We start from the raw sequence: 27,637 nt of genomic DNA on the forward strand, positions 1-27,637 counted from the left end.
GCGCCTCAGCAAATAGTGCATGCATGCCAAAAATGACACGGGCAGCGCGAGCAAATCCCTGCTGATGCAAATTCCCAGCAAGGCTGACAAAACTGGCCCGCAGCACCAGGCATCTGGCCCTAAGCAGGTGTGGCAGCAGATTTTACTATGAAGTGTCCACTGTCAGAGAATTCCCCACCCCCAGGCCGGTTGGGGCCCATGATCCTCATCCAGAGTTGTTGGTGCTGACAATCCCACGGGAGCTCCGGGTTCATGGCTGAGTGTCTCCTAAATGCCTCGTCGTAGCGAGCCCAAGCGGGCCCACTGTACTCCGAGAAAGCATGATATATGATGTCCAAATACTTCACCATAGATGCTCCACGCGCTGGCTGTTTCTGTAACACCTCCCCCATGTACACCATGTAACCGACCAGCCAGTTGGACCAGTTACGGTCAACTGTTTTGTATCTGATTCTTTCTCTGTCCCTCTGGTCCCCCTTTTTCCCCTCTCTGGGTTCTGTTTCCCGAAACAATAATGAGAACATATAAACAAATTCATTCCTCCATATCTTTTGTTTTGTGGCGAGCAACAAGTGATTGCCCAGGGGCAGGGACACCTCTCCCTGTGGGTAGTGCTCAATCTTATCATTTGTAGCTGCTGTTTCCTTGCCCTCGGATACCTGCCCTGGGTCTGCACTGGCCACCTTACCGCTCTGCCACTTCTGCTCTCAGGGTGTGAGCTGCTGCTGTTGTGCAGCTGGTTCTGGTTCTGCCTTATTCTCAGGCGCCCCAGCCGTCACTGAGACTGGGAGGGCTGAGTAACCTAGTCCTACTGGCCATGCCGGCATCCCCCCACACACACGCTAGGCAGGTGCCCTGCCCAAGGTGGGCAGCACCATCCCCAATCGGACTCACCAAAGGACCTGACATCTGCATCCAAGGTGTTCCGGCTGGCATTCTCCATTGATCCAGTTGCCTCCCCTTCGCCACTCTCTAGCGCGTCCAGCCTCACCTCAATGGACTGTAAAAGTTGCAGCTGCTTATTAGGTTGGTTCCCTGCTTTCCTTGCCCCCTGCTTCCCAACCGCCTTGGACCCCTCCCCTCGAGTGGCCTTCTTCCTGGACTCCAACGCATCTAAGCGAGACAAAATCCTCGCCATTACCAGCTGCCCTTCATCCTCTGATCCAGAGTAGGGGTCGGGTTCCCTCGGCCGTGCTGAAGGCTGCTTAGGGGCCGGAGCCTTTCCCTTGCCCTTCTCCTTGCCGGGCCCTTTCCTTGTTGGCATGACTGAGCAGGCCTGGCAGAATCCCTTAAAGAGGCTGCAACTGATTCCCAACTCGCCTACGTGGCCAAATGCGGGAACAAGAGTGTGTGTGTGTGTGGGGGGGGGGTGAGATAGCTGTAATTTATTTATTTGTTGTTGTTGTTGTTATTATTATTATCAATTCAATTTTTACACCACTCCTCCACAATAGGCTCAGGGTGGCTGAAACTCAAACGAAGAGAAAATAAGTGATTGAGGCCTCTCCCTCTCTCTCCTTTTTATTTTATTTTATTCTATTTTTATTTTATTTTAATTTAATGGGAGCAAATATATTGCAACTGAAGGACCATTAAAGGGAATAAACCCTGACTTGGAATGTTCACATGTAGTCACCCCTTCAAATACAAACCAGGGCAGACCCTGCTTAGCAAAGGGGGCAATTCATGCTTGCTTCCACAAGACCAGCTCTTCTAAATGCTCCACTGGCCTAGAATACCTCGCACCACTCTAGCAACAGAAAATAAGCTATTAAGGCCTCTCCCTCTCTCTCCTTTTATTTTATTTTATTTTCATTTCATTTTAATTTATTTTGTTTTAACTTAATGGGAGCAAATATAGCACAACTGAAGGACCATTAAAGGGAAAAAACCTTGCCTTGGAGTGCTCACATGTAGTCACCCATTCAAATACAAACCAGAGCAGACCCTGCTTAGCAAAGGGGACAATCCATGCTTGCTTCTACAAACGAGCTTTTTTAACTGCTCAACTGGCTTAGGATGTCTCGCACCGCTCTGGCAAATTGTGGGCCAGGCTCCCTAAACTGGATAGCCCTCTGCTTGTTATTCAAGCTTTTACTCCTTCAGTCCTTCTGCAAGGTACTCATCACTCAGCTCCCCAATTAATCAATCCAATACAATAATGCTCCCACATCAACTTAACCATCAGTTGGCTCCCCAATTAATCAATCAATCCAATATAATAATTCTCCCACATCAACTCCCTCAACACTCCCCAAGCAATGAAATGACCTCAAAAAGAGCATTCCCCCATGAAAGAAGCCCCCTTCCGCATTCCCCAAGCAATGAAAAGAAAAAAGACCAAGCCCCATATATCACCCTAGGCCCCTGAGAAAGGCCTTTGTCTGCTTGGTCCCTCGGCACTCTGACTGCTGAGAAGCACAGCTGCTCCCTTCCTGCCGCAGCGTGTGCGAAGGCCGTTAATCCCTTCCTGGGGTAAGCGTGCAGCTGGTGCCTTACGAGTCAGGAGCTGGGGTGGGAGGAGGCTCGCGATCGGCCTGCACACGTGGCCAATCACCGCCACCGTCCCCAGCAATTTTTGCTCCTCTGCGCCGGCAAGCCTCAGCGAAAGGTGCACATTTGCGATCGGCCTGAGCTGTGGCCGATCGCAGCTGCCGCTCCCACTACCGGCCTAGAGGAAGAGTCCTGATCGCGACCAGCCTGCACGTGGCTGATCTCTTCTTCCTCCCTGGCCGACTGTCCCCAGGAGCAAACAGCGATCGGCTGCTGGGCTAAGATGTTTCCCCGGCCCCCTCTCCTGAATGGCCAGGCCCTAGTCACGTGGAGGGGGCCAAGATGGTGCTTCCGTGCCTGCTTCTTCCGGCCAGGCGCACAACCCTGCCCCCCACCTCACTGCTCGGGCACAGAGGCGAGAAGCGGCATTCTAAGGAATGTCACCTCCTTCTGCAGAGTTTCACACAGCTAGCTAGGGAGCTGGGGGTTCCCCTCACTCAGGAAAAAATGGAAGGGCTGGCTACCCAGTTGCTACGTGCGCTGAAAGTCCGGCAGTGGCCGTTGTTATCTGTTTCTGTTCTTTTGACAGGTGCTGGCGGGGCGGCGGCTCCAGTAAGAGTGCTTCTCTATGGCCATTCGCTGATATTTTGGGCATACAAGAGGGCCAGCACCTCCCAGTTTGGCACCCAAATTGGTTTGGGGCTTCGAGCCACAGTTGTCTGGTTGGGGTTGCGGGGCATGCTTTGGAGACAGTTGCTCCTGGCGTTAGTTGATTATGTAGATAAGTATTCCTGTCCTGATGTTTTGGTGTTACATTTAGAGGAAAACGACCTGGGCAAGCGAACTGGGCTCTCCATTATCCAGCAGGCCTCTTCTGATATTATGTCCCTGCAGAATAGTTTCCCAGGTATACGATTTGTGTGGGTGGAATGGCTGCAGCATAGAGTTTGGTGGGGGTTGCAGTCTTTGAGAGGGATTGTGCATGCCCGTCGTAAGGCATCTTCCGCCATAGGGAAGCTCGTGGTCAATAATGGGGGGTATGTGTTGGCGCAGCCGGGCCTATCGGCCTCCTTTCTCCACTTATTTCAGCCTGATGGGGTGTATTTGTCGGTAACGGGTTGCGATCTATATTTATCTAAAATTCAAAAGGGGCTTAGGGCAGTGTTGGAGAGTGGTGGGGCAGGAAGGCCAAGCTAGGCTGACCTCCCTGTGTGGCAGGGAGAGTGCAGGTTTGGGTTAAAAGTAGTGGACGTTTAACATCGGTGAGCACCCTTGGATAGTTGAATGGGGATTGGTCAATCGCTCCCTTGTGGTTTGTGTGGCCCAGGGATGACAATTCGTCACGAACCGGCTTCAGGACTTGGTTAACCCTTGGGCTGCGTGGTCCGGGGTGGGCAAAGGCCTAGAAGAATCCAGACCCCCTTTGGAGGTTGGCAGTGAGGGGGAGGTATCAGGCAGGTGCCTGATGCCTTCCTGATCAAGGGTGTGTCGCCCAAGCAAGGCGCAGGGGAGGACTAGGGTGTCCAAACCTGGCCGTTGCTAGGCCCTGCACCGTCTTGGGGAGGTGGGCTTCCCAACCTAGTTCTCTTTCTCTTTGTTATATAATTAAATAAGGCTATGGCCAGCTTACCCATTAATAGTTGTCTGTGTCTTCTTGGGCTGGGGTCTGGGGACAAAACCTAACATTTTAAGAGAAACAGGCTGTTCTTTCCCATCCCTAATGGTTAACATGGGAATGGGATAGAAACTACCCCACTATGGCAAGTCCATTTATTTCTGTGGAGGTTTTTCTCCCAATTGACTTGACATGGCCATGGGACAGAAGGCACCCCAACATAGGAAGTCTATTCATTTTGATTTCTCCCAACTGATGTAACATAGGAATGGGATAGAAACCTCCCCACTAAATTAATTTATTAGTTGATACAATGGTGATGCAAAACACATGATGAGCTAGCTACAATACTCCTCTCCAGACCTTTTTTACTGCGTTAAAACATTAAAAAGATAACTACAACAAAGGACAGATGTTCTGAAGTATATACATCAGCTTCAGTGTTCTATGTCCTACTGTTTAAGAGTGTGGGTCAAAACATCTGTTCTTTGCGGCAATTCTCTTTTTAATGTTTTAACTTAACGCAATAAAAAAGGTCTGGAGAGAAGTACTGTAGCTATTTATTGATTGATTTAATAAATATCTATACCGCCCTATCCATCCAAAGGCTCTGGGTGGTTTACAACAACCCAAACTGAAAATAACAATTTAAGACAATCAGCTTGAAACAATATAAAAACAAATTTTAAAACAGTTTAAAACCATTTAAAAACATTTTAAAACAATTTAGAAACCTTGGAAGGCCAGGCCAAACAAATACGTTTTCAGGGCTCTCTTTAAGTCCAACAATGAGCCCAAACTACAAATTTCTGCCAGGAGTGTATTCCACAACCCAGGAGCAGCTGCAGAGAAGGTCCGGTTCTGAGTTGCCATGAGATGTTCCAGTGGTACCTGGAGATGGACCTTTTCAGATGACCTCAATGTGCGATGGGGATCATACAGAAGGCGTTCTCTAAGATAACCCAGACCTAAGCCATTCAGGGCTTTAAAGGCAATAACCAGCACTCTGTATTTTGCTGAGAAACATATCAGCAGCCAGTGCAACTGTATTAAAACAGGCATAATGTGGTCTCTTAAGGTTACCCCAGAGACCAGTCTGGCTGTTGCATTTTGAACTGAAGTTTCTGAACTATGTACAAAGGCAGCCACACATACAGCACATTGCAATAGTCAAGCCTGCAGGTTACCAGCACCACTGTTTTGAGATCCTTCCCTTCAAGGAATGGACACAGCTGTCAAATCACCCGAAGCTGATGGAAAGCCCTCATGGCCATAACTCCACCTGAAATACCAGGGTGAGGCCTGGATCTAAGAGAACTCCCAAGCTGCATAGCTTTTCCTTCTGGGGAAGTGTAACTCCATTCAGCACAGGAAGCTCTAACTCATCTCTCAGATTCTGATCCCCCACAATGAGCACCTCCATCTTGCTTGGATATAGCTTTAATTTGTTGTCCCTCAACCAGTCCATTTCTGCCTGTAGGCAGGCATTTAGGGCACAAGTGCCATTTCCTGATTATGCTGAGGAGGAGGAGGAGGAGGAGGAGGATAAAGACAAGGAGAAATAGACTGATGATAATGACAAGGAGAAATGGATTTGGGTGTCATCAATATAACACCCTGCATCAAATCTCCTGATGACCTTACCCAGTGTTTTCATGTAGATATTAAACAGCATTGGTGACAGAATGGAGCCCTGAGGGACTCAACATAATAGCTCCCATTTCAAAGATCAGCTGTTACCAATCTCCACCATCTGGAATCTACCTGACAGATAGGAGTGGAACCACTGCAAAGCAGTGCCTCCTATCCCCAACTCCCCCAAGTTATCCAGAAAGATACTATGGTTGATGGTACTGAACACCGTCAAGAGATCCAAAAGGATCAACACACTCCCTCTGACAATTCCTTGGTAAAAGTCATCCATCAGGCCGACCAAGGCTGTCTCAACCCCATAGCCTGCTCTAAAGAAAGTTTGAAATGGGTCTAGATAATCCATTTCCCCCCAAAATTGCCTGGAACTGGTTAGCCACCACTCCCTCAATCACCTTGCCCGACCATGGGAGGTTGGAGATCGGCCTATAACAATCCATCGCTGAGGGATCCAGGGAAGGCTTATTAAGAAGCAGTCTAACCATTGCCGCTTTCAAACAAGGAGGCATCCTACTCTCCTTCAGTGATTAGTTAATGATATTAAACAGGCTACCTGCAACAATCTCCCTGACAGATAGAAGCAGTCGAGTCAGGCAAGTATGCAGAGAACAAGTGGTAGGTGGAACTGCTCCAAGTAGCTTGTCCACATCCTCAGGCGTCACAGATTGCAACTAATCCAATCTAATACTGCAAGAGGGATTGCTTTACACCCCCTTAATAGACTCTTCAGGAATAATGGAGTCCAAGTTGGACTGAATACAAGATTATATTATTATTATTTCTTGTTTACACAGTCAGACAAGTGTTGTTGACTGGTTTGTTTTATCCAGACATTGAGTCCTTCCCAAGGACCTGGGATGCCAGAATTTTATTGTCAATTGTTATAGATATTGTTGCAGATTATAGGCTGTTCCCAGTAAAGCTGCTTTTTGTAATTGGCTGATGGCGATTTATTTGGCCCCTATGGTGTTGAGGTGCTCTTCAGGGGCGTAACTATAATAGGGCAAGGGGAGACAGTTGTCTGGGGGCCCACTGCCTTGGGGGGCCCCCAGAGGCAAGTCACATGACTGACTCCCCAGCTGTGCACCCGCCCAGGCTTCCTTCAGTTGTATTCGTCCTCCGAAATTGATGTGAGTGTTCAGACCTGGAGCTACCAGAACAGCATGTCTTTCTCTAGTCCCATTAAATGACTTGCATCGCCCACAATTTACAAAATCTTTTAAAAAATAATTTAGGATGATGTTCTATTGTGGCACATAGGGGAGATGGGGAGACAGACAGATAGATAGATAGATAGATAGATAGATAGATAGATAGATAGATAGATATGCTTTTTGTTACCACTATTCAGCTTCATTTACGATTTCTTTACTTCATGAGCTGAGCTTCAGTGTGTGTGTGTAGGGGGGGCATTTTAAAATCTTGTCTCTGGGCCCACTCCATCCTTGCTACGCCCCTGATTGCCAAGTCTTGGTGATGTCTGATTTTCCACTTATATTGTGCAAATATTGACCATGCAGGGGCTTATTTTTCCATTTTTCTGCTCGGTTCTTGACTTGTTCTTTCTTGTAGGCCTGCTTTGTTTCGTTGGTGTTGAATAGTTTCTCGTTATTGACCATTTGAAGTGCATCTTCTTCACTGTCCTTGATATATTCTTCAAGGCCTCTTTTCTCTTCCTCTACTGTTTGATGGACTTGCAGCATTCCTCTTCCACCTCAGCTGCGAGGGAAGTAGAGCCTATCGACATCACTGCGGGGGTGCAGAGCATGATTGATGGTCATTCTTTTCCTGGTCTTACGATCCAGCGTCTCTAGCTCTGCCTGGGTCCAGTCTATTATTCCTGCAGTGTATCTGATAACAGGTATAGCCCAGGTGTTTATGGCTTGTATGGTGTTCCCGCCATTGAGTTTGGACTTGAGGATTTTTCTAACTCTCCTGATGTATTCACTACCTATTTTTCTTTTAACTTCAGTGTGTGCGATGTTATCAGCCTGGAGAATGCCCAAGTATTTGTAATGTTCTTTCTCTTCCAGGTTCTTGATCTTGCTTCCATTGGGCAGTTCTATTCCTTCTGTTTTTCTTATTTTCCCTCTGTTCATTATTAATGCAGCACACTTGTCTAGTTGTTTTGTTTTGTTGTTGTTATTGTTGTTATTATTATTAACCTTTTATATCCTGCTTTTCCTCCAAGGAGCCCAAAGCGGTGTACTTAATTTTTCCCTCACAACAATCCTGTGAAGTAGGTTAGGCTGAAAGAGAAGTGACTGGCCCTGAGTCACCCAGCAAGTATCATGGCTGAATGGGGATCTGAACTCAGGTCTCCCTGGTCCTTCCTGGCTTTATGTGCAAAGAACCCATTTAAAAGCATTGCAGCAGAACATAGTCTCTGGGACTGGTTCAATATAGAAGATGAATGAATTAAGCTCATCACAAACCAGGGTATATGAACATGAACCTGTGGGGAGAGGAGGCTACCTACGGCAACTCTGCGGAACTCACTGCTCTGGTCTTGTTTCCTTCCATTCAGCCTCCACCAGGCATGGCTCACCGCCCCATCTCTGGGTCAGGGAGGACTGGCTCATTTCAGTCTCTCCTCCAGTAGCTGAGCTACCTGCCCTCCGAGAAAGGTGCCTGCTACACCTTGCACAGCTCTTTCCAAGAGGCATATCCAGAACAAGGACTCTTACAGAAATGGTGCATAATTCTCTTACATACTGATTTTGTTGTAAACAGTACAGAAACGGAAGCTTGGGGCAGTATACAAATTTGAAAAATAAATAAATAGAATAATGAATTGGGAATCTTCCATATCAGTTTGCAATGCCTCCTGGTTGAACAACATGACTTTTTGTCAATTCGGCACTCCTATCCCGATTTAAATGCAAAGCACACTTACACTTATTGTGCATCATTACTGAGTAATCTGTTTTCTCTAATTCCCAAGCAAGCCTACCAATATGCTGGATAAAAATTTTTCACTCAATTTTATTAGAGCCCGATTGAGTTTCTCCTTTGAGGTTTCCATGAGCTCGGCAAGCTTACTTAGCAGCTGAGAGGTAATGTGTTTAATGGCTCACATAGGGTTCTCCACACATTTACCAATGTCATGCCAGAAGGCTGGAATATGTTCAACTGAATTGCAAGAGGGCTCTGGGAATTGACTATTAACAGAATTAATCCCCAGCTAAATTATTGCTGTGTTCACTTTACAACAAGGTTTAGAATTTATAACGTTGTTAAAGAGCTCTTTCCTGCACCACAGCGATTTCTAATAGTAAATATTAATGGCATTAAAACAAAATGAATAACCATCAAAAGCAACTGAGATGAAGTCATACTTGGATATTCATGCCTTTGCAATGTACAGTAATCTCTCTTCTTGTTGTTGTTTAATGGAACAATGCCTTAGAAAGTTCTCTTGTGAAAGTCTCATTGAAATGCATGAGTGTTGCCCAAGCATGCAGTATGCTTGCGTTGCTCAAATTCATTTCACTGTGCATGTTGCAAGAGTGCAGATGAAACATTTGAGCACTGTTGTGCTCTTGTGCAACTTACGTTCATGGCAGGAAGGCAGGCACAGGAGTATTGGAATGGGTCATTAAGAACTGGCATGAAGTGATATATTCAAAACCATGTACTGCACAGCCATTTCTGCATAGGTTTTATAAAGATAAATGAATAATTGGATCCTAATTAACAGAGCTATATATGGTGCAGCCACACCTGGAGTACTACATACAATTCTGGTCACCACATCTAAAAAAAGATGTTGTAGAACTGGAAAAGGTGCTGAAGAGGGCAACCAATATGAACAGGAGCCTAGAGCACCTTTCTTATGAGGCAAGACTACAACCCCTGGGGCTTTTTAGTTTAGAAAAAAGACAACTGCAGGGAGACATAATAGAGATCTATAAAATCATGCATGGTGTGGAGAAAGTGGATAGAGAGAAATTCTTCTCCCTCTCACATAACTCTAGAACCAGGGGTCATCCGATGAAACTGATTGCCAGGAAATTTAGGCCCAGCAAACGGAAGTACTTTTTCACACTATGCATAATCAACTTGTGGAATTCTCTGCCACAAAACATGGTGACAGCCAACAACCTAGATGGCTTTAAGAGGGGTTTGGATAACTTCATGGAGGAGAGGTCTATCTTTGGCTACTAGTCTTAGGGCTATAGGCCACCTCCAGCCACAAAGGCAGGATGCCTCTGAGTACCAGTTGCAGGGGAGTAACAGCAGAATAGCAATAGCAATAGCAATAGCACTTACATTTATATACCGCTCTATAGCCGGAGCTCTCTAAGCGGTTTACAATGATTTAGCATATTGCCCCCAACTGGCATGCCCTCTACTCCTGCCTGTAGGCTTCCATTGGCATCTGGTGTTCCACTGTGTGAAACAGGATGCTGGACTAGATGGGCCTTGGGCCTTATCCAGCAGGGCTGTTCTTATGTTCTTAAGATGGTCTTCCTGCTTCCCCAAGTTTTTAAACAACTCACCTTTTTGAAAACCTAAGACTTTATACTTTGTGCTGATTGACATGACCTGAAGTAGAAACAGGACTGGCCTTAGACCAAATGGCATCACAGGTGAAGAGCATCTTCAGGGTCCTTCTTCAGCCTTTTCATACAAGAAGCATGCATGTTTATTGCATGTGTAGCCTCTTTCATGAAATTTCATGATCTGCATGCATGACTTGTTTCTGTCATATAATATGATACATTACCAATGGATCTTAAGTTCATGCCTACTTTATTTATTTTGTTACCTTTCTGTCCCACCTTTCTTCCATCATGCAATTCATGACCGTCTACATGAGGAGTGGATGGTCAGTCATCCAGGCTCTGACCATACCTAAACCAGCTTAGCTTCAATAAACTGGCTATATCATGCTCCCTCTGCGGGTCGCATACAGTATAAGTAAAAAACAAAACAAAATTGTTTCTTTGAATCTTATAGAAGCTTTTTAATATTAAGAATCACTGAAATACCCATTCCCATTCTCCATGTAGTGTTTGAGGAACCGGAATTTGATTTCTCAGTAGAAAACAGAGTTAATCAAGTGCATGTGGGCTGCAATCTGTATCTAGCAGCACTAAGAAATTGCCTGGCTTTTCATAAGGATACCACAGATGTGAAAGACTGTGAACTGCAGATGGTGCAAACTTTAAAGGAGGCCATGCAATTATCTAGGAGACAAAGCTGCATACAAAACATAAGGAATGCCTTATCAAATACTATGCATCTGCCTAGCACAAGACGCTAGAGTTGCACAAGCACAGCTGCATGGTAGAGGACCAATGGAAACACTGACCCTCTATTGTCCAAGTGCATTAGCACCATTTTAGCCTCTTGCACAAGACCGTTCTTGCACACCTGCACCGTTCTTGCACACCTGCACCGTTCTTGCACACCTGCACCGACGCTCTGTTGCTAGGCAGAAGGAGCATTGCACAGTATGTGCGCCAATATGTATGAACTCATATTGTAGCTAGATAGATACTCCTGCTATCTGAGCAAAGAGACACCTTTTTAAAGTGGTGATTTTCTTCTATTTAGTAGGGGGAGAGCAAACTGGCGCTATTCAACTCCAGCACAGCATCCCTCCAGTGGCTGTTCCTGGTATCTGCCTTCTGTTTCTTTCTAGATTGTGTACCCTTTGGGGACAGGGGGCCATCTTATTTATGCATTATTTATTTTTCTAAACTGCTTTGAGAACTTTGGTTGGAGAGAGGTATATAAATGTTTGTTGTCGTTGTATCCTCCCCCTGTCCCTAAGTTACCACTCAAATTTCATGTAAAATGTTATTTGGAATTAATTTGTAGGTTCCTTCTCAATCAAAACATCTGATGACCCTTGGGGAATATTTTAATAAGTCTAGTGAAAATGCTGAGACTGGTTTCACATATCTTTAGTTTATTTGACCTAGATGTAGAAGTGAAATTTATTCAAAGAGAAACTGAAATTCAAAGAGAGCTTCAGTGTACCTCCCAAGAAGAAACATTTTCTCATATAGAAAATTTTTTCTCATAGTTTCTCCACATCTATATCTTGACTCAAGAAGCTAAACACAGTCTGCTTTCTTCCATCAAAGAAGACAGACAATATGATTTACCCTTATCTGTCTGATTTTGTTCTTTGGAATCAGAACAGCCTGTACTCATCCTCAATACAATTGCTGATAACAATGCAGATAGAAATATTAATAAAATAACACCAGCCTGTATACCTGGTACCTATAAACACTAGAAGCCCAAATATTTAGTCTTAATGCTGACATGAACCACGCCTATGGATCACTGATACTTGCAGTGTAGATACTCATAAGCTGTCTGAAGAGGTAAAACAATGTTCATCACAGTCCATGCTTATGAGTCACCACCCTATTATACAGTATTTCATCATTGTCTGAGGCAAGCTGATCATGGTCTATAACTGAGTTGGTCAACTTTCAAATGTTAAGTATATGCATTATTTAATCAGTGCTGAGTTTTGGAGAGGTTCAAGGATTTTGAAAGTAGTAACATATACATGATGCAAAATTTGTCTATGAATAGATTGAAATCTGTAGCAAATGGTAAAAAGGTGGGATTTTTGTCTTTATGGTTAGATCCTTAACACTGATATGCATGCACAGACAGTTAATTGCACAGGTATACAATGCACTTCCAAGTGTTCAGTGAGGCATACATCATATTTTATATTCACAACAAACCCAGTGTGAAAGGTTAGGTTGAGAGCTGGTGAATAGTCCAAGACCACCCATGTCTGATCAGGGATCTGAGGTCAGATTTCTTTAATTCAAGTTCAAAGCTGATCATTGTAAGACACTGCCTCTCAGGCATATGTGTATATAATGTTGGCTCTCTAGTTTTAAATGCCTTAATGAAGGGTGAAAAAACAATTAATCATAGAATTACACATTGCCAGGAGTAAAATACCAATGCCAAGATTAACAAAGTGCCACCATAATGAATTCATCTCAAGAGTTACATGTGTTATTTGATAAAATGCAAAAAAGAATTCGAATGTGTTCCAGCAATCAATAAAACTGATTAATTCAATATGACAGTCTATTTCCAGGCCCACTGGTGGACGCTCCTGACAGCCTAAAAAGCAAAATCTTTGGGGAGAATAAAGTTTTTCAGATCTTCCTGTTTTCTTTATTTCAAAAAAACCTCTAAGGCTGCATATTTCATTTGAAGAGCCTGATTGCCTGAAGTCAGATTCTGGCAATAATCTTTTGACGTTATTTCCTAGAATGTAAAGATTGTGGAGGGATGAAACAACAGCTGAGCAATGTCTTTTCAGAGGCCTGGTTGGAAATTGATTTACATAGACGAGAAGGAAATATTCATCTGAGAAACTGGTGGGGTGCGTGCTTGCCTTTAAGGGCAATGATGGCAAAAACAAATCAATCTTCTTCCCTTCTGAAATTATTCAATCTGTAATTCAGGGACATCATGCTGTAAAAGTATCCTTAAAGATGATGCCAACCAACTGGCAGATCCCTCTCCGCCCCCCAACATCCTGAGTGCTTGGTAGGGACAGGTGAAACCTGCAGGTACCATGCCATTAGTTATTTATTAATTTCTATGGGCTTTGCTGGTTTCCCTGCTTACTGAGAAAAGAGGCACTTGTTTAAAGTGGTAATTTTCTTTATTCAACAGGGGGAGAGCAACTGGCCCTATCCAACCCCAGAATAGCATCCCTCCAGTGACTGCTGCTGGTGTCTATCTTATGTTTCTTTTTTAGATTGTGAGCCCTTTGGGGACAGGCCTGACATTAATTTGTTTTTATTTCTCTATGTAAATGGCTTTGGGAACTTTTGTTGAAAAGCAGTATATAGGTATTAGTAGTAGTAGTAATTTTTATTCATTGATTCAATACATTACAGTTCCAGTTCAGATTAGCTTAGATGCCAGTGCAGAACCCAAATTAAATATTAACTAGCTTAACCCGCACAGAGTATCTGCACGCTAGTAATTGACTGCTCCCCTTACCCCTGCCACAGCTCCCCTAACCTCAGAGATCTCTCCACCCTTACCTGAGCCACACTCCTGCTCATCCTCCTCTACCCTGTTGCTTCCATCCCCCTCCCCTCCCCCCAGCACACCTTTACTCCATCCCCCTCACCCCTCTTGGTAGTGGCTGCAGCGTTGCCTATCCAAGCTGCAACCCACTATCCCCAGAGACCTCCCCACCCTCACCCTCACCTGAGCTCCACTCCTGCTCCTCCCCACAGGAGCAGAAGCAGCAGTGGTTGACCGGGCCCTTCCTTGCTGCTGCCGCCCTTATAGCTGCTCATTCCCCTCAGGACCAGGTCCATCCCTTGCCTGCCTGCCTCCCTCCACCAATGGCCTTGGTAGCTCCAAACACCAGCAGTGGTTGACTGGGCCCTTCCTTGCTGCCGCCACAATGGCTGCTCATTCCCCTCAGGCTGCTGACAGGCTCAGGCCCATCCTTCACCCTTCCTTCTTTCTCTCTTCCTCTCCCTTCTTTCTCTCTCTCTCTCCTTCACTTGCTCTTCCCCTCTGTCTTTCTTCCCCTCCCTTATTTTCCCTCTCTCTCTCTCTCTCTCTCTCTCTCTCTCTCTCTCTCTCTCTCTCTCCCTGAGTTAACAGATCTTGTTCATCTTGTTTCCTCATCTAATTCACACAGCGGCAGCCTCCTTCTCCTGAAGGGGCTCTTTCTTCCCTCATGACCCCTCTCTTCACAGATCCCTGCCCACTATCCTTTTATATATATATATATATATATATATATATATATATATATATATATATATATATATTTCTCTCCTCTACAATCAAGAACATCTTCCAACCAGTAACAGCTGCATTCCAGCTGACTGAAACCATCACAGGCTCCTCCTCCCTACCTAGATATGGAATGCCCACTGCCCAATCACCATGGCGCCAGAGGCTCCTCCTCCCTATCTGCATGTGGAATCCCCACTGCCCAATCAGGTGCTTCTGCTCATGAACTCTTGCAAAAGCTGCCACACACAGGATTAGCCACAGGTATGCCTCAGAGAATTAGATAGATAGATAGATAGATAGATAGATAGATAGATAGATAGGCACTAGTGTATCAATGATTAGGTCTCCAAACAGACTGTAGTCTGCCTAGTGAAGACCTCCACCCACCAGTGCCGCTCCACCAGCAGGCACGGCTTCCACTGGCCGCCATGGCTGTTTTCTTCCCCTGTCCCCGTGATTATCCGGCAGGTCTCCAAACTCTTGCAAGAGCTGCCATGCTCAGAATTAACCATGGGTACATCTTAGAGAATTAAATATAAAGAAGATAATTGCCCTCTAAAGATTTGTAATGCTGACACTCCTACTGCCTCGTGCTGAGAATGGCATCTTTTCCTTGCCAACATTTTGGGGAAGGCATGAGGCAGGTGAGATTGGCTAAAGGAAAGGATTGGTGGGGGTGGAGTTTGCAGAGCTATGTAGCTTGCCTCCTCACTCTGCACTTCAGTCTCTTGTGTTTGAGCTCCCCTGCCTCTCTCCCAGCATGGGCACAGAATGGGCTTTGCTGGTTACCCTTTTGGGAGTCCGAGAAGGAATTCCTTGCTTCCTGAGAGATTGGCTGGTTCTGGACATTTTTTACCTACTCCATTATATTTTCCCTTCGGAAAACTGTCTATGGCACAGTAGGTGCAGTGCAGGCAAGGCATGGGCAGAGGGTTGATTTTTTGGCGAGCACTCTTGGGCTTATTTGAAAAAGAGAGAAGGAAATGCTCAGTCAGACCCCAGAGGCTTGGCTGCTGAGGGGTTAGGGTTAGGGTTTGGCTCCTCCCAGCACTGGGGGTTCCATCAGCTTCAAAGGCTGAATGGCTTGAGGTCAGTGAGGTCTCTGGAAGGGACTTGACCCCTTTGGTTGTTGGTGAAGAGGCTCAGCACCCGTCTGATCCACCACTCTGAACCAGGGTGTACTCGCTCTGAAGATCTTCGGGGAAGGGCAGGCATTGTCTGACTCCCTATTTAGGTATCGGGCTGTGCTACTGGAAGGGCAGAGATTATTTACCCGCTGCATTTCACATTTATTTGATCAATTAATAAAGTTTCTCTCAATATCTGCTTTAATTGTCTTATTGCCCCATGTCTTCTGGTGTGGGACAGTGAGGCTCTTCTCACGATCGGTGAGAAGAGCCTGGGGAAGGTTTGCGAGGAGAGCGGGCTAAGCCCGCTCTCCCCACAGATGAGCACCAAGTCTTGAGTGGGCTGCCGCTGTGGCCACCCACATGACAGCCAGCTCCGTCAAGGAGCTGGCGGGGGCTGGGGAGTTTGGGAGCTGTGTGGCCCCTGGTAATTCCAGCATGCCCTGCACGAGCACGCAGGGCATGCTGGTGAGAGCCACGGGCCAGGAGGCTGCTTTTCAGCCTCCCAGTCGGGGGTCTCCTCGTGAGTTGCTGTGGTGTGGAGCCACGCCACGGCAACTCTCAATCTGTTAACCTGGGCTAAGGGGTGAGTTACTCAAGCGGGCTAGCCGCTTGTAAGCCACCAGGCTCGCCTGTGAGTGTGGTGGTTTACACGAGCAGCAAAAATCGGGCTAGGCTCTCCTAGCCCAGTTTTTGCTGCTCATGGGAATAACCTCAGTGTGTAGCAGGTTCCTCCATTTGGCCAAATTAAGTAGTTAGCCATTTGCAGATTGCACATTTGTATTGGCTACACAATACAATTATGAATATGACTGATATATTCATAATACTTTATTAGCCAGCAATAGTTTAAATTGTTTCATAAGACATTTTATTTGGATATGAACAAACTATAAATTCAGAAGATAACTTTTGGGGCTCTCATTCAAAACAGTGCATTGTATCCAAAGAAAGTTAGTTATAACTAAGCACCATGAGACAAGTTAATCATGACTAACTTCAGTCCCGTCAGTTACAATGATTAGTGTGACTTATTTGTGACAAACTCTCTTCAGATACAAACCACTGCTTTTGACAATGCTTTATAAATAACTAGTGAAGAGCGCAAACTGAATGCTGCGTATGTCGCTAGATGATAACAAACTGTCTGAACAGATTGGAAAAATAAGTGTTCTCAGTACAAAGCCAAACAGAAGAACCATTTTTAATTGAGTGCAGCCACTTTTGTGAGAAGAAAGAAAATAATTTTTGTTCACTGCATCTGTTTTGCAGGCAATTTAGCATAAGTTACAATAGCCTTCCTATGAAAGAATGAGACATGCCTGAATTAGGTTTCCCACACACACCATTTTATATTACCTTTGTCAGTATTGGGGCATAGGCACTAGAAACACCAGGTAGCTGAAGATATATGGCTCACTGGAATGTGACTGGCTCTCACTCAGATAGCAAGGTATAGTGGTTAGTGTTGGACTAGGACTGGGGTGACCCAAGTTCAAATGCTCATTCAGCCATGAAACTCACTGGGTGACTCTGGGGCAGTCACTTATTTCTTAGCCTAGCCTACCTCACAGGGTGGTTGTGAGGGTAGGCATAACCATGGACACCACTCTGGGCTTCTTGGAGGAAGAGCAGGATATAAAAGTAAAATGGGATGAATAAATGAGTGCTGAAAATGCCTAGTGTGGGGTCCTAGACAGAACTGGAAATGTGGGCAGAATGGGGAAAGCAATACAGCATGAAAGTGCTAGGGATCGCATGGCGCCTGGAGAGCTGTAGATAGAGACAAAGCCAGAACCTGATGAGTGCCCAAGGTTGATCAAGAATAATTTATAACTAGGTGAGATGAGGAGGAACCAACCGCCTGCCTTGTAGGTGGAATTATGCTGCAACCTGAGGATCATAACACTCCTCATTGCAGGCCAATGAGGCCAATAAAATAACAAGTCCTATTCACCCATTCTGTAACCGTGTGTAGTGTACAGTATATAGTATAAAGCTACAAAATTAGCAGTAACACCTGCCCCTGCACGACTCAATTCTAGGGATGTGCACGGAACTGGTTTTTAATTAAAGGAACTCATTAGAAGGGCAATGGTGCAAGAAGGCCCCCAACAGAGTGGATGGAGGAAAAACAAAACATTTCATATCTACATCAGCGGGGTTGAAATGACCTCAATATGAGGAAACTTTTTTTAAACACAACAATCCACAACGTCTTGTTGATTTAACAGGGGAAGAGGTCATTAGCCACTACTTCATTTAATTTTTCATACCTCCAGAGTGGCAGTAAGGTGAGAGTGCCAAGAACAGAAATAGAGTTTCCATAGGAATTAACACTGGAGGGCATTTCAAACTATACACATAAATACACACACTCTTACTGTGTGAGAATGTATGGAATGTGTAGTGGTACAAGGTTTTTTTTTGGGAAAATTAATTTAAGCAAATTAATCTGGCAAATGTGTTAAAGGTTTACACACACAATTTGCCTTTTTGATTGTTGTGCTGAACCTTTGTTCAGTTGGAATCCTTTATTCATATTTGGTTAGTCAGTAATCAATAATCCAATTGTTTATAAATTATCACATGCTTGCACTATTTTGATACTGAACAAAAATACATGTTAAGAGATACTGATTATATAATATTTGAAGAACATGGATTACAATTTGGCAAATGAGAGGGGGTGGGGTTGTTGTGGTTGACCTACATTTTTTTGTCAACTGTTGAGCAACAGAGGAAGTCTAGTATGACAGCTATCCTTGCCATCAGGGACAGAACCACTTTTTTGAATTAGTTCCAAAGACTTGATGTTCTCAAGTTAATTTATGATGATTTTTAGTGTCTCAGAGGACACATACTTTTTGACAGTTATGGATTGTAGGTGTTGAATGAAGGACCTGGTATGGGAACTGCATTATTTGCACTTATTCCCCAGAGTACCTTGAAGTTAACTGATGATCATGGTGAAAATTAGCATGGAAATTGTATGTTTGACAAACAAGAGCCACTGCAGTTATTATTCCTTGAGTGACTTATTTGAGTAAGGCCATATTTGCACATAACACAGAGCCACAGTTGAAGGGGCCAGAGGTTCCACAAGCTTTACATATGGATGTGTGCAACTGCATTACTCGCAGTGATGTACCCAAGGTTTAGGTTTTCTGCCTCCAATCTAAACCCTTGGGTTGTAGCAATCTTTGTTGCTACAACCTGAGGTTTGATGCAGGCTGCAACTCCTGGAACTGGGAAGCTCCTCCCTTAAAACTGGCTATAATTGGCTGTGCAGGTTGTCCTTCACAGAAGAAGGAAGCCCACTCAGTCAGTTTCCCCTCTCTGCAATCTCATTGATAGAAGAGAGGGAGCTCTCTGTTACATTCAAATTTGGACGGGAGAGCAAGTGGAGGAGCAGAACTGTGGGTTCTGTGTTACGTGCAAATGTGGCCAGCATGACATAATTTTTTAGGAATGTGCTTGCCTATTGGCTCATGCATGTCACTGTCTGAATGTGTTTTGCTGTGTTGCCTCACTTTTGGATCACCATAACACAGTCTGTTATTCTCATTGATGTTTAAAATTGTATTCCTTTCCAGTTTCTGTAGTCTGTTCCTCAGGACTGGAGTTATCATTACACTCTAAAAGTAAGCAAGGAAAGAAGAAAGAGGAGGAGAATGGAAGGATTGTAGGAAACATTATGAGAATCTACCAAGTAATATGAGTGAGTGTGTGTGTGTGTGTGTGTGTGTGTGTGTGCGCATGAGAGCGCATGCATGCATGCGTGCAAGAAAGTTTCAAACTCTGTCTAGTATGTCCAGAGACAAGCTACAAAAGGTCCAGGTTACCTTAGAGAGTGCCTTCTCCTGCAAGATCCCCACTGCATGTTAAGGACATCTGAGGAAGTCCATATCCAGTTGTTCGTGTTTGCTTTTTTCTCTTCATTAAAATAACAGCTGTGGGAACCAATGGATTGGGACCACAGCACACAAGAGGGGGTATGTAAGTGTACTTTCCCCTCATGCTGCTATCCTGCTGAAAGCACCTTCCCCCAATCTGCTATAAATCCCAGGATTCATACTTCTGCTGGCAAATTTTCAAGTTCTGTTCTCATTCTCAATTGCCTCATGAGTCTGTTGGCCAGTATGCAACAGCACTTCATCAACTGAGCGTGACTGCAAATTTTCTATTTTTTCGTCTTCAGCTGAGATGATCAGAGATCAGGTAGTCATGAAGATGAGTAATTTAACTCACAAGAAAGTGCCTGGCTTTGGGGGAAACTGTAAAAAATGCCCAAAGGTTGGAAAGTGCTCTCCACTGTACTAAATCATTTTTGATCAGCCAAAAGTCCTGTGTAGCTTTATGCAGTATAGTATAGCACTGTTAGCCAGACAACTGAAGCTAAATGCCAACCAGTCTCTTTCCACAGCACACCTACTAGTGTTATTAATGCAGCAACCTTAGCATTTTACAAAACATCCATCAAAGGAAGCAGGGGCAGAAGGTGCTCCACACAAGCAGCCCTACCCAAGCTGGGCTGCTCATGTGAACAGCCTCTCTGTGTTAAACTCTATGAGGCTCTACACACAAGCTGTGTGTAGAGCTTGGGAGGGTTCGGCAGGGAGAGCGCGCTCCACAGATGATCCACAGATGATCAGTCGGGAAGCCCTGGAGAGCCTTTTGGCTGGATCAGCCACCTACATGACTACCAGGTCTGCCATGGAGCCGGTGGGGGCTGTGGGGATCAGGGGCCGCCTGACCCCTAGAGGTCTCAGGATGCCCTACGTGTGTGCAAGGGGCATTCTGGGGGGACTCCAGAGGGCGGGAGGCTTGTTTTTACCTCCTGGTTGGGGGACTACTCATGTGTCGCCACACGCCGCAGCGGCACACAATTTTTAAAAAAGGTTAATGGAGCGCTCACTCTGTTAACCTCATTTAAGGGGAGGGGGTTTAGGGGGGCTAGCTGCTGTGAAACCACCGGGGTTGCCTGCAAGCCCGGTGGTTCCAATGATCATTAGAAAGTGGGCTAGGCTCCCTTAGCCCACTTTCTAGTGATCGTGGGAATAAGCTCTATGTGTTAAACTGGATAGGACAATTGTCCTACTCAGGTTTGAGAGCTGTGTCCTACTCCGGTTTAGGAGTGCTCCCAATTTTCAGTTGTGTGGTAAGAAACAACTAGGTAGGAGGAGGGAGAAGTGATAGTGTTGGAGACAGGAGCTGGGTAGGACAGCACCATCCTGTTTAGCTTTCGTACCTAGCATTTGACCAAGACTGGAGGAAAGGCTGTGCTACCCAGCTCTGGTCTCCACACAATCACTTTCCCCTCCTCCTACCTAGTTGATTGATCCCACACAACTCAAAATTGGGAGCACACACAGCTCCTAAACCTGACACTTGTGTGAACAGCCTCTATAGTTTACATGTGCCTGCATGTTGCATTATGTGAAGTTCTGCACTAGGAAGAATAAAAACAACAAAAATCAATTTTTTATGAAGCGGGCCAGCATTATGCTTCCTTAAAGTGGCATTTTTTCAGAGTGAATATCAAATATGAAAGTTTGGCTCAGTTCTACCTATTAATAAAAAATAATGATAATTATAAATTTGTTATACTAGTATATGATAAATGAGATTAATAAAATGTTGATCCTGTAGTGGATGGGCAAAAGGATAATGCTTCAGCATATTATTATGGTTTCATAATTGCATTGGCTTATTTGGTATCACATATTTATGAGTTCAATATAGAACTCGAAACAAAACAAGTGTGTGAGCCTTCTTGCTGTATACGGCTCTACAAATAACTTGTCTTTATACACAATCTGTAAAGCTATAATGAAATAACTGATCAAGGGTTCTTCAGGAACAGAAGAAATTTTGAAACTTGCTAGAAGCACTCAGAGTTGACTGTGCTGGTCCTTTTGAGAAAACCTCATTTCTTGTACATCCACCATGCACTGAAAACACTAGGAAAAATCCACTCAGGATATGGCAGTTAAGCAAAAGACTTTACATTTGTTATTTACACTTATGGATGCTACATTCAGAAGAGAAGACAAATGTAGCTCATATATCTTCGTTGTGACCCGTGTCGCTAAAGTGTCACTAAAGTAGTAAGACACTTATTTCCAAGTGAACTATGTTCAACTTAAGAAAATGGAATCTCTAGTCAACAGGAATTAGCTTTGATTGCTACATGGCATTCAGTTAATCTTTGGCTAATCCTTTCCTTGAATACAGTGAATCAGAAAAGCAAGGTCTTTACCCTCATCTTAATGGGATATCAGTTCCAACATGCTGAAGATCTTCCCATGATCAAGTGGAAAGGGCTACCCTGTTATGTGGGGAGGAAGCCCGAAAGTGCTTACTTCCCCACAGATGAGTACACAGAACACCCTGGGTGGGCCGATCATCTGCCCAGATGAGTGGCAGCTTTGCTTGGCCACTCCTGCACCTGGCTGTGGTTCATCCGACATCTCTGGGGCTTGGGAACAGGGAAGCGCCCCCTGGAGTCCTAGTAATGCACCACATTCCTGGGGTCCCTTCTCCCTTCTCCCCGAGTGTGTCTGCCATGGCTGCAAGCAGCCGCAGCAGACACATGACCAGAAAAATGGGGTTAGCAGAGTTTAAGGGGGGCATTTAGGCAGGCTTGTCGTCGGCAGCCGCACAGCTCCCATTGCTGCACACAAGAAAATGGGCTGGGCTCCCTTAACCTGCTTTCTGCTGCTCATGTGAATTGCCTCGCTGAAGGAATGGAAAATTTTTTCCTCGAGGAGTTCTGTGGTAACTATACAATCCAGTCCTCCTAGTTTTTCTAGCTTATTGGATTCTATCCCTTCTTTGATAGACAGTGCTACTCCACCCCCCATGCGCCCCTCTCTGTCCTTTCTGTAGAGTTTCTACCCAGGAATAACAGTGTCCCAATGGTTCTGATGGTTCCACAATGTTTCTGTTATGCCCACTATATCTATGTTTTCATTAGTAACCAAGCACTCTAGCTCACCCATCTTTACTTGGAGGCCAAGATGTCTGGTCACTGAGTCTCTTACCTGGTGTTGGTATGTGCTATCTCCACAATTGTCATTTGACCTTTTTGAACAGCTGTCTGTCTGCTCTACTCCTGTTTCTACTCTGTCCCCTTCTGATTTATCAGAAATGTTTCCACCCTCGCACCTTAGGGGATTTTGCTTGCTGAACCAGATACCACCCAGTATCTTGTCGAACCAGATACCACCCAGTTCCCTTTGGCAATCCCCCCAGGGACTGCCAAATCCCTGAGGGATTTCAAAAGCTGTTCTCTGATTTTTTTTAAAAAAATTAAGCACCAGCAGTCTAGTTCTATCTTGGTTCAAGAGGAGTCTGTCCCTTTTGAACAGGCTTTGCTAGCCCCAAAATGTATCCCAGTACCTAGCAAATCTAAACCGCTCCTCCTGGCACCACCGTCTCATCCACACATTGAGAACCCTTAACTCTGCCTGTCTCACTGGCCCTGTGTGTGGAACAGGTAGCACTTCAGAGAACACTACCCTGGAGGGCCTGGAATTCAATCTGTTGCCTAGCTGCCTAGATTTGGTTTCCAGGACCTCCCAACACCATTTCCAAACACCATTGGTGCCAATGTGCACCAAGAAAGCTCCCTAGCACTGCCTATCTAGCTGCACCATGATGTCCACAACCTTTGCACCAAGCAAGTCACCATACAGTCTGCACACGGGTTACAGACCCATCTTTCTAGGCCCCAAATGATCAAATCACCCACTACTAGGACATCCCCACCCCCCAGAGGAGTATCCTCTGAGCAAGAAGATATGGATGCATCTCCCAAAGAAGGGGTCCCTGCTAAGTGAGCATTTCCTTCTTCCTCAAACTGATGTCCACCTTCCCTGAGAACTTCTTTCTCTTTGACAGGAGAGGCACCATCAGGCTGGGGTGGGATGCCTCTATCACACCCCTGTGGGTTTCATGTTATGTCTAGGGTGCTGTTTTCAGCTTAGTAAAGGTTTTAAGCTCTGACCTCCAAGAAAATTTCAAAAGTGGGATAGTACTCACTTTTTCCTCATGCTGGGTGTTCCCTCTGTGATACAGGGGACCAATGCAGTTCCTTGCCGAAATCTTCCTCCTAAACTTCTTCAATATCTTTTTGCAAACCTCTGTTAGAAAAGCTCCCCTGGTCTTGCTGCTTGCTACTGTCCCTAGAAAGAAAGAAAACTTGCTGCCTTCCTGGTCTGATTCTAGTCTTGTCCCCTGCTAATTGAGCAAAGAGGCACCTTTTCAAAGTAGTGATTCTCTTTATTTATCAGAGGGAAAGCAATTGGCCCTATCCATTACCACCATAGCATCCTTCCAGTGGCTGTTGCTGGTGTCTATCTTATTTTTCTTTTTTAGATTGTGAGCCCTTTGGGGACAGGGAGCCATTTTAGTTATCTATTTTATCTATGTAAACTGCTTTGGAAACTTTTTGTTGAAAAGCGGTATATAAATATTCATCATATTCGTATTCTTATCAAGAGCTCCTTCCAAATCTCCTTAAAATGTGACATCCCAGAGCCACAGGAACATACATAGAGTTTCATAGAAAGAGACTTCTATTAATTGTATCTGCTATTGTCATCTCAGAATATGCCCTGGCAACTGTTAAAGGGAAGCAAAGACCAAGTGGCTGGCTCTGATGTAATTTTTGACGTATTTCATCTTCAGCAAAGGCGCCATAAGATGAGTTTCTGCTCTTAGCTGACAAGAAGAAACCCTGTCACTAGGTCTTTCTGAGCCCTGGGAAAGCCTCCTGCCAAGCTTCCATTAACCGGAGGAGCTAGGAATGGAACCCAGGACCTCCTATCTGAAAAGCGCATGCTCTGTCACTAAGCCAGCATGCATCCCACCACACATATATTGTGACATCCCAGGCAGACAGCCCATAAACAGGAGGCTTATTGAGCTCTTAGTGGGCTATCATACATGGCTAGTGGCTACATTGGGCTTGATGGGTCTTATGCAATGGCAGCAGGCCAGTTCTACCAACAAGTTACAGCCCTTTCGATGACTAGCTTCCTTAGTTGTTTAAAGTCCCTGAGAATGACATTCTAATGTCTATATTCCTCTGAATTATTGGTCTGCTTATAGCCTACTACAGCTCAGGCCATGGATGGGACTTCTGCCTGCCTCTACAGTTTCACATCTATCATCAGAGACAACCACTGGCTAGAAAATAGCTCAGTTCAGCCTCATAATGTGTGAAGTACAGCCCAAGATGTTGCTGCTGGCTTCATCTGCTTTACAGATATTATCTTTGAAATTGGCATAGTCTGACTGGACAAGTCCTAATCCCTTTTCTTTTGGGCCTCTCACCCCACATGGATGTCATTGTTGTACAGTAAAACAATACTGAGAGAAAAATGTGCATATAGTCCTATGAACTTAAATGGAAAATGGTAGGTAGAGTTTCATTGGAAGAAGTCATTGCTCAGGCAGAAGCCTCTGCATTTCCATTTACCCTTTTAGACAGCAATGAATTCAAGTCCGAGAGCCAGTGAATGGTCTAATAGCCCCATTGAAAGACATTCTGAAATTGACAGCTGCCAGCATTTTTCAAAGCTCCACTCACCCTGAAAGCATCAGTTGAGTCACAGATCTTCTGGGAAGCCAATCTGCTCTATCCACTATATGATTTAAAATTCATTTCATCCAATATCAAGGGAACTTATTCCTCTCTGTTGGGCAAATGAGTAGCAAAGTAAAACTGACAGACAGTGCCCATATTGTTTGGTGGTTCTTGACAGTTTACAAAGGCTCTTGAGCATCAGTTCAATAATTTGAAAGCTTCAGAAACTTATTCAAAAAGCTGTCATTCTTCCCCCTGTCACAAATGCACACTATTATCTGCCCTGAACAAGAGAAATTCAGGTGGAACTGAAAGATATGTATTAATGGTTAAATAGGTTAAAGAAAAGAGTGTGAGAGCCAAGATACAGTCATTTGGGGTATGGGAAATAACTTCTTTTTAACTCCTAGGTAATTGTGTTTAGCCGTTATACTAATCAGCAGTTCATGGCTCTGGTGGATGGTAGTCAGGCCCACAAGGCCCTGAAATACAGCAGGCAAAAAGATACTGCTCTTTTTGGCAAGAGTGGAAAGCAAAGCTGGTCAGTCTAGAGCTCTCATATTGCCTACCTGCCACTAAGAGCAATGGCTGACACTATGGGGAAAATTACTCAAAGGAATCCTATTACAATTAACAAGTTAGGCTTTCCCCAAGTTATTCTTTTAACTTCAATGGGACTACTTTGATTAGACTTCAAAAATGTCAAAGGTCAGTTAGCCTGCTTCACTTAATCAACAAAAGCACTGTTGATTAATCTCTCAGTTAAACTAATCAATGAGTTCAGCCCTATTTAAAATATGTGCCATTTTTATTGCATAGAAAGACAAACTGATTTCAAGTCCCACTTCAAAATTGGCCACAGTATCTTACAAATTGAATATTTACTGGTGCATTTAAATACAGAAACTCAACTGCTGTTTTTTAGGATTAGAATTTGATTTCCAAATCCCATTTACATTTTAAGCATGCCATCTTCTGAGATAAATATGCCAGCCATAATCACACATGTCTCTCTAACTTCATATTGGAGATCTGCAATCAAAACAGTCTGATGTTTTAAAAATCTAAACATTAACTGGAGCTAAGAATCAAGATGATTAGGAAATAGAAAGTTACCTTTAAAATGCCTGTGAAAGAATAGAAAAGGATACCATCATGTCTTCATATTACATCTTTGAAACAATGGGTCAGTTCCACAATTTATGTCACATTTTCATTCTTTCTTGCTAATAATAAAAGCCCCCAGTTTGCTGGTGAGCTGGTGCAGGACAGGTGTGAGGATGAGTCACCATATGACTTTCCTCTGGGGCTTCCAAAGTTATCTGAGTGGTGTGGGAAGGGGAAGGAGTTGTGATGCAGTGACTTCCATCAGTGTTGCAGAGGTAATATGGGAAATATACCATATAGATTCTGGTGGCAATAACATGTTGATTGCTTCTTGGGACTCAACAAAAGTAAACAAAGATATTTGTTTATGTGTGGAAACCAATTTTGCACTAATATATTACTGCAGTATTCAAAGTAATAAGAGGTTGCAGTGCTATGTAATAAGAGGTTGCTTTTCTTGCTATGGCGAGTGGTAGCCTCCCTCCACCCAGGAGAGCTGTACCTAGACTCAGCACATGTTGGCTTCATTCCCTTGGTGACAGGCACATTCTCCCTGTGAGAGGAACCCAGATAAGTAACAGCAGAGTTGGGAGACATTTCAGTTACCTAAAGTCCCAAGTAGGAGAGACAAAGATGGTGTGATGAGTGGTGGGGACATTTTTCCATGCTATTGCAAGACTCTGGATAGGGAAGGAAGCACACATGAGCTACTTATAAAGACCTAGAAAGCAATAGGCTGGGGATGATTTTCTACAGCCTCCTGGAGCAGTTAATAAGTTGTTCTAGTAAGAACTAATCAGCCTACTTTCTCTGCCTCTACAACTAAACTAAATTTGGTTCAGATTGAGGCCCACAAGCTAGATCTCTTGCACCTCAAATGTTCAGGCATCCACCATCTTGGATCAGGTCACTACACCATTGAGGTGTCCCTGTGTTTCACTCACTACAATTGTACCAAATCTGGTCCAAATCAGTTAGACAGTCCTCAGGTTAGTGCATTTGCACTTCAAAAATTCACATGTCCGTCATCTTGGATCAGGGTAGTTGAAATCATCACTGGCTATGCCATTGAGGTGTCCCTGTGTGACACCCACTACAACTGTACCTAATTTGGTTCAAATTGGTTCAAACAGTCCACAAGTTAGCCCACTTGCGGCTCAAACATTCACATGTCCACCATCTTGGGTTTGGGGTTGATGAAATCATCACAAACTATGCCATTGAGGTTTCCCCATGTGCCCCTACAGCTGTAGCAAATTTGGTTCAAATAGATTAGGCAGTTTA

General features: G+C 44.5%; 1 protein-coding gene across 11 annotated transcripts in view; it reads right to left on the bottom strand.

Moving 5' to 3' along the window:
• The window catches only part of LOC128349017 (uncharacterized), a 29,856-nt gene extending 27,064 nt beyond the window's left edge, over positions 1-2,792 (bottom strand). For all 11 annotated transcript variants that reach the window (XR_008318497.1, XR_008318496.1, XM_053304876.1 and 8 more), the window contains exon 1: positions 895-2,792. Coding sequence is in view for 9 of the 11 variants with exons in the window: in XM_053304876.1 (XP_053160851.1) it covers positions 895-1,264 (370 nt within the window). In the remaining 2 variants the exon portion in view is untranslated. The remainder of the gene's footprint in view (positions 1-894) is intronic.
• Between the last annotated feature and the right edge of the window lie 24,845 nt (positions 2,793-27,637).

This window comes from Hemicordylus capensis, chromosome 3, assembly GCF_027244095.1.
Source record: "Hemicordylus capensis ecotype Gifberg chromosome 3, rHemCap1.1.pri, whole genome shotgun sequence".
Classification (NCBI taxonomy): Eukaryota; Metazoa; Chordata; class Lepidosauria; order Squamata; family Cordylidae; genus Hemicordylus; species Hemicordylus capensis.